Source organism: Gavialis gangeticus, unplaced genomic scaffold, assembly GCF_001723915.1.
Source record: "Gavialis gangeticus isolate Ggan-Ray unplaced genomic scaffold, GavGan_comp1, whole genome shotgun sequence".
NCBI classification, from domain to species: Eukaryota; Metazoa; Chordata; order Crocodylia; family Gavialidae; genus Gavialis; species Gavialis gangeticus.
In genome coordinates, this window is record NW_017729032.1 from 126,599,348 (window position 1) to 126,606,901 (window position 7,554).

At 39.9% G+C, this 7,554-nt stretch overlaps 1 protein-coding gene across 1 annotated transcript in view; it reads left to right on the forward strand.

Moving 5' to 3' along the window:
- Positions 1-7,554, forward strand: part of PCCA (propionyl-CoA carboxylase alpha subunit) — a 569,837-nt gene that overhangs the window by 262,382 nt on the left and 299,901 nt on the right. The window contains exons 15-16 of the mRNA XM_019523836.1: positions 2,846-2,914; positions 3,822-3,897. Of these exons, the coding sequence (XP_019379381.1) occupies positions 2,846-2,914; positions 3,822-3,897 (145 nt within the window). The remainder of the gene's footprint in view (positions 1-2,845; positions 2,915-3,821; positions 3,898-7,554) is intronic.

Genomic DNA, 7,554 nt, shown 5'->3' on the forward strand with positions numbered 1-7,554 from the left:
CTTGATACTGTTTAAAACAAACAACCCCCCCCCCCAAAACCCCCCCCCCCAAAATGTGCTTGATCAGAGGCCTATGTTCATAAAGCAGTGAGAGCTCATGGACCTGCAGCTTATTGTAGGATTGGAAATAATAGGTTTTTTTCAGAGCACCTAACACAGTAGCATAATAATGCACAATGGCACCAGAGTACAGCACTATTATAGCTGTTTTGGTTTATAACACCATTGATTTTGGGGCTAGTAAAAGATCTTGAACTGTAGATTCTGTTCAGTTTTTGTTTTTTGCTTAGACAAGGAAACATATTAAGTAAAAGAATGCAGATGCTCTAATAAGAACTATTATTATCTGTCAATCTTAAATGCATTACAGGAAAGATCTTTTGAATTAAGTTTACTCTTTTATCCAATTTTCACTAAGTTTGGTTACCCTTTATTTGGTAAGTTAGCCACTGTTATTGTACTTCTGAAAAACCTACGTGCAACAAGGATAACTGAAATTGTAAATATATTTCTTTTCTAAAGTAGATTTGTTGTTTTCATTTAATTTGCCTGCTTTTGTTTTATGAAGATTACATTTTGGAAGGAATAGTAACTTTTATTATTTATAATGGGACGTCAGATAATTTGCATAATTTTATGAAATTATACAGTAATTTTTAAAGAACTTACTATTTTTGCACTTAGTATTCTTTCAGTATACTGCCCTTTTAAATGTAGTATAGAATATGTGTATACATATTGTGTCTGTACACATGGCATGTGTATTGATCATACCTAATTTTATTTGTGTGTGTGTATATATGTGTGTGTGTGTGTATATGTGTGTATACACACACCTTCATTTATACTCTAACACCACATGGCATTTATCTATCACTTGTCATTTCCAAAATACCATAGAGCTATCAAATAATTAATACTTACAGTAGTCTTGTGAGATAGATGGATGTCTATCTAGATATAAGTATTAATTACATATATCTGTCTATCTCACAAGACTACTGTAAGTATTAATTACTTGATATCTCTGTGGTGTTTTGGAAATGACAAGTGATAGATAAATGCCATGTGGTGTTAGAGTATAAATGAAGGTGTATACATTTCTATTGTTTACATGTCTATATATACTGTACAGAAAAGCAATGTACCATGTACAACAAATGTGTACTGTAAGTAAGAGGAACTTAATTCTCTCTTATCTGAATGTGTGAATATATTTACTTAGATAGATCTATATCTATATATAGATATCTATATATCTCGTGTGTGTATGTTAAAGGAGGGGGGATAGTGTGGAAGCTCCAAGCATGGGAATCAGGAAGTAATTTGCTTGTTTCTGTGTTACCTTGCTTTGCCTAAATTACTTTCTCATCTGTAAAACGGGGATAATAATGTCCTTCCTCCCTCAGAGTTGTGCTAAGAGGCCTAATTCATTGCATCTGAAACACCTTGAGGTTTGTTGTAATAAAGGTTCTATAGAATTGCAGCAGCAAATATTTTAGACATATAGGAATGTTTATATAATTAGAATATTTAAAAGTATATTATACTATGTAATAAAACCCTGCCAGAATGAAGTTTGCATTGAAGAAACAGAATAAACCTATTTAGAGTATCTTTTATGTCATTTGGATAATAAAGTCATCATCATGCCCTCATGTGGATTCTGTAGACAAGAGGTTCTACATATGGTCCCTTGATAATTGCCTAAATTAAAATATTAAAGGCCTAACAGCCGTTGTGTTGACCTTTTTCTGCCTTGCTGCAGACAGATGAGCTGCAGTTTATTAGAAAGGTTGCTTCCCATAGGTGAAGATTTAAGTGAGTTTCTATGCTGCTTCTCTCCCACCTTTTTTACAATGTAGCATATCAAAGTCCTACTGTTCCAATAGTTTTGATCAGATTCTTGTATCCTGAAGATGTGGGATGCATTTATCACTCTTGAATTATTTGGATTAGGGTTTTTTTTAAATGCTTCAAATTCCAAAGCTCAACAGCAACAATTTAATAAATATTTATTTCCCAGAAATTGCTCATTTTAAAAGTTTTAGATGGCTAACCTTAATGCCACACTGATGAAATCAAACTGAGAGATGAAAACACGAATCAGCAATATAGTAACTTGTTGGTTGGTTAACAGCAATCAGTTTCTTCAAAAGAATTTTTTGAACTTGTGCTGTTTTTTTCCATGGAATTTGCAGAATCAGATCTTTAATTGGGACAGTGTCCTTACAAAGCAAAGCCATGGAAAAAGCTGTGTAAACATTAAAGCCTCAGGGGAACAGCAGCAACAGAAAAAAAATGTTTTACAGTGGAGAGGGTGAGGCAGAAATGGAAAGTGTTACCAACATGAAAGCCATAAGACCAGTATTCCTATAGAGCTGATAAGCAGAGTTCCAAAGTTCCTGCAACTTAGTTATGTCCCCCCTGGAACCCTCAAAAGGGTGACAAGGGGCTACAAGGAATGTGATTGCACACAGAAAGGATGTGATTACAAAGGGTATCTTTCATGCCAGGTGTCAGATGGAGGACTAATTACAACTGTATTTTATTACAATGATTAAGTCAGAGTTGGAAGTATTAGGAGTTCAAATTTAGAGTTGTATAACACAATATAAATTACTAAGTTTAAGGTTGCATTTGTATTTTCTTTGAAGGAGTACAAAAACATTTTACATACAAGAGAGATGGTGTTTCAGCTTTCTGTGAAAAAGAATGTTATAATTTATCATGTGAGATTTGTCATGTTTAAAAGTGCCAGATATATTTTCTGTCTGAGGCCAAAATACAGAAAGTGGTGTTCTTCAGTGTAAAATTGTTAAATTATTTTTGTGCTTTTTTGCAGGTACGTGTTGACAGCGGCATACAGCAAGGAAGTGATATTAGCATTTATTATGATCCTATGATCTCAAAAGTAAGTTGATTGTTTTTATTATGTTCAAAAAATATAAAATACTTATTTTAGATATACTTTTTTAAATGAAACAAATTTTTATGTTTCATGATGAGCCAGTATTTCAAAGCTGCTGGAAATGATATGCCTAGAGGGAACATGAAAGAGTTTAGAAGCGGGTGGGTGAAAGAGGAAACTTAATACATCAGATCTAAATAGAAATTCATTTACCCTTTGACATGTTTTCCATGATTATTCTTTCTATGTTTTCTGATTACCAAAAGCATTTTAGTTTAAACAAGGGCCTGCAGTCTTAGACTTATGTGTTTTTAGTAGTTTTTTTCTGTTGGATCTTCTGATGAACTTTTAGGTCTGTAATCCCCAACAAAATATCTGTGTTAATTAGGAGTTAAGGTTGAAAGTACCTATAATTTATTTAGTGGTATTAGGAAATTATATTTAGTGTGTTGGACAGTAAAAACTTATGGAGAAACCAAACATTTGTAAGGATGGAAATTAATTATGGGATGGAAGTCAACTTATGAGAGAACCAAACATTTATAAGGATGAAAATTACAGCCAGAGTTTTTGTTACTTACTTGAACATGCGTTTCTCTAAAAAGAGCAGAAATCTGGGTCTAGGTACTTCTGAGCTGGACAAGAAAGACAAACAGCCCCCCCCCCCCCCAAAGACAAACAAACAAACCCCCCTTGTCGTCTCTTCTGAATCCAAGAGGTCTTTTCCTGGTATTATTTTGGGGAAGAGTTGAAAGGAAAGGCATAGTAATAGGTGTGATTTCTGTAAATGAAAAACCTGTATGCGAGACTGGTGATTTTTTTTTCCCCTCAAGAAATCTATCCAAATAAGTGGGGAGGAAAAGACAAACAATCTAATTCTTGTAGTTAACTTACATACTTTTGTTTTTAGCTAGTTACTTATGGCTCTAATAGAGCTGAAGCATTGCAAAGAATGGAAGAGGCTCTGGACAATTACGTAATTCGAGGTAACTATAGAAATTTGGGTTCCTAGTGTGATGGCTAAAGGTGGTTTTTTTGGGTTTTGTTTTTATTTTTGATCCCAGCTCTCCTGAGGGCTGGACAGTGGAGTGCCAGGAGTGGTAGAGAAAAGAGCTGGAACTGCAGCACGGATTGTCTAAGGGTGTGCACACATGAACAAATTATATAGTTAATGGGGAGAGGGGCACCTTACCTCAAATCATATAATCTACACTGTTTCATAAGCAGGCTTGCCAAGGCCTGGACAGGCTTGCGAGGTGGGCAGAACTCAACCTGATATTGTTTAATATGGAGAAATGTAAAGTGCTCCATCTGGGGAGAAATAATCCACAACACACTTACAGGCTTGGTGGTGCAATGCTTGCCAGCACCACAGCTGAACAAGGTCTGGGCATTGTTATGACAGCATTGTGATAGACAATAAAATAAACATGAGCCACCAATGTGATGCTGTATCTGCCAGAGCTAATCAAACATTGGCATGCATCTACTGAGGCATCTCAAGTAGGGCTAAGGGTGTCATCCTCCCACTCTACTCAGCCTTGGTGAGACTGCAGCTGGAGTACTGCGTCCAGTTCTGGGCACTGCACTTCAGGAAGGATGTGGGGAAGCTCAAGAGAGTCCAAAAGAGGGCCATGTGCATGATTAGAGGCCTTGAGACCAGGTCATATGGGGAGAGGCTAAAAGACTTGAGACTGTTCAGCCTGGAGAAGAGAAGACTCAGAGGGGACTTGATGGTAGCTTATAAGTAAATTAGGGGTGTACATCAGGGCTTGGGGGAGCATCTGTTCACCAAGGCCTTCCAGGGGAGGAAAAGAAATAATGGGTACAAACTGATTGAAGATTGCTTCAGGCTAGACATAAGACAAACTTCTTTACAAGTTGAGTGCTGAGCATTTGGAAGAGGCTCCCCCCGGAGGTGGTACAATCATTGACCCTGGCAATCTTCAAAAAGCATCTTGATACCCATCTTGCTGTGGTCATCAGATCCCAGGAGTATTTCCTGCTGAAGTGCAAAGGGACTGGACCTGATGATCTGTAAGGTCCCTTCCAGACCCCTAACAACTATGAAATTATGTCTGGTTTGTTGTCTGGTAAGAGGAGGCTAAACTTGGGCAGTTTACCCTTGAATGAAACAGTTTCCTAAATGACTGTGTTACAAATGATTATCTAATATTTTATGCATACAATACAGTCCTAGTAAGGGTTGAGGGCAGAAGCCCAGCATTCATTCTTCCCAGCATCATACTATCTTTACAGGCTACAGAGCAATGCTCTTGCCTGCTTGCTTCCTCACCTGGCTTCAAGACTCTTGCATTCCATTCTGCCCAGTGGCCCAGCTTTTTCAAAACTCAGGCTGGAGAGTGTTGTCTTCTAGTTTATTTTGTAGTGTGCTGGTTAAGGCTTCTTTGCCTCAGGTGGGCATACATCATACCATATTTACTTGATTCTGAGACCAGGTTCCCCCTGTTTAACATGGGGGGAACCCTTGTCTTATAATTGAGTGGGGGGGGGGACAGGAAGCTGCTGTGGCTTGGGCTCTAGCTTTGATCTGGCATTGGGGTTGTAGCTGCAGCTGCTACCTGTTCCCCCCTCCCGCCTCCAAACCCCACTGCCTCTGCACCCCACCATCTCCCCACTGCAGCCTCTTCTCCCCATATCCCCCTATGCAGTGTTGCCAACCTTGGCCATTTTCAAGGGCCTAGGGCAAGGTGCAGAATTATGGCATAGCAGAAGGCCCCAAGCCTGTTTCTGACTGACTCTAATGTGAACCTTTGCAGATGTGACAACTAGTTTGGTCAATGAAGTAAAAGAAGCCATCCACATGTCTAACTAAACCAGTAATGATATACAGTTAAACAAAGCACAAGGCCTGGGAAGCTACATTATCAGGGAAGACCATACATTAAATAATACAAATATACTATATCATAGCTTTATCTCAAAATATTAATAGCACTAATAAATAATAGTGTTAGTGATGTAGCTGAAAGTATTAGATGTTACTTTGCTATAACAGATGTTAAGATGCTTAGGTAATTTGTAAAAACAAAATGGCATTGTCAGAGAAGACCATAAAATAAGGTAAAGAAGAAACAGGATAGTGTTGAACAGCATTCTATGATGGTAAAGGAAAAGAGAGAAAAAACTCTCCCTTTTTACTTTCCTAAGGATATAAATCCCAACTAACTGACATCTTCTAAGTCCACAAGAGGTCTGGTTCAGTCCAGTTCCAAAAGTTTGAGTGAAATGAAGAAATGTAAATAAACCTAATCAGAGATCATTTGTTAGAATATTAGAATCAGCCATCTATAAATATGGAGTATAGGCTGGGGGGAATATTGGAGAACTCAGCAAATTCAAAGAAGACCTGCTGCCAACCTGTGTGCCACTCTTCTCTCACCTCCTGAGTCTCCCCAGCCAGTGTTGGTGAGAATCTACATTGTGATGTCACAGGTAGTCAGATAGACTTACGGATAAATGTTTGTTTTTGTGCTTTGAAGTGCAAACAAATGAAAAGGTCAGGCTGTAGACCTTTTTTACCTTTTATCAGTAGTCAATCTACAAGGTTACCTGTAACCTAGGTAACATCAGCCCATGGGCGACTGGTGCCTCCAGACTTTGGAGGGGCACCAGGAGGGCACGACTGTGGGGGAGTCCCCCAGCAGTCAGCCAGTGGCGGAGCCAAATTTGGGGGGGACACGAGCGCTCTCCGTGCCCCCTACCAGCTGGAGTGCTTGCTGTCAGGGGGGGCACCAGTGCTCTCAGGGGGGGCACATATCTTCCCATGCCCCCCTATGCATTGCCTATACATCAGCCTCTGCTCCCTGCCTACCCCTCTCCCCCTCCCCTGTACCGTTGCTCAGCACCAACAGGCTCCATGCATGCTACAGCCTCAGGTATTGAGCACACCCCCAGCCCAGCCTGAAGCAGCAGTGCGCAGCCTGCGGGGCTACTACAGGGGCTGGGCTGGGGCTGTACTCTGTGCCCCAGGCTAGAATGGGGATGGGGCCTGCCAGCATGGAGCAGAAGCTGGGGGAAAGCAGGGGTAGAGGCTGTGGGAAGCAGGGACCCAAGGCTGTTGGGGAGGAGATAGGGGCAGAGGTAGGGGAGGGGCAGGCACAAGCAGGGGGCAAACTGCTTGACTTCCCCGTACCACGTGCTTCCCTACTGCCTGCCTCCCCCCGCCCCCCCTGCAGCAGTGGGAGGAATGAATTAAAGACTATCCTCCAATAATTAGATTCTGCACATGGAAATACATTTTTAAATAAATAAATTCAGGATCATCTTTGATTAAATGTAGTAATTGATACTATTTTATACAAAAGGTGGGTTACAGCAGCAGTAATGGTTATTGGTATTTATTGGGTGTTGTGCTGAGTTCAGTGCTGTTAGCATGATTTAGGGTTGCTTTTAATAGGTCAGTTCATCTGCAGACTTTAAATGTAGGTGCTTCCCCAGCAGCAATCTGAACTGCAGCAGAGTTTACATATAAGTTAGTTACATGCTCCAAGTAGATCATTTCTGAGCATGTGCAGAGGTCAGAGGTCCAAGTCGAGATGTTTTAAGAGAGGCATTGAATGAACTCAGGTGCTTAATGTGGTTTGTGGCCCCTCACTAGGGCCAAATGAATATGGATTTTT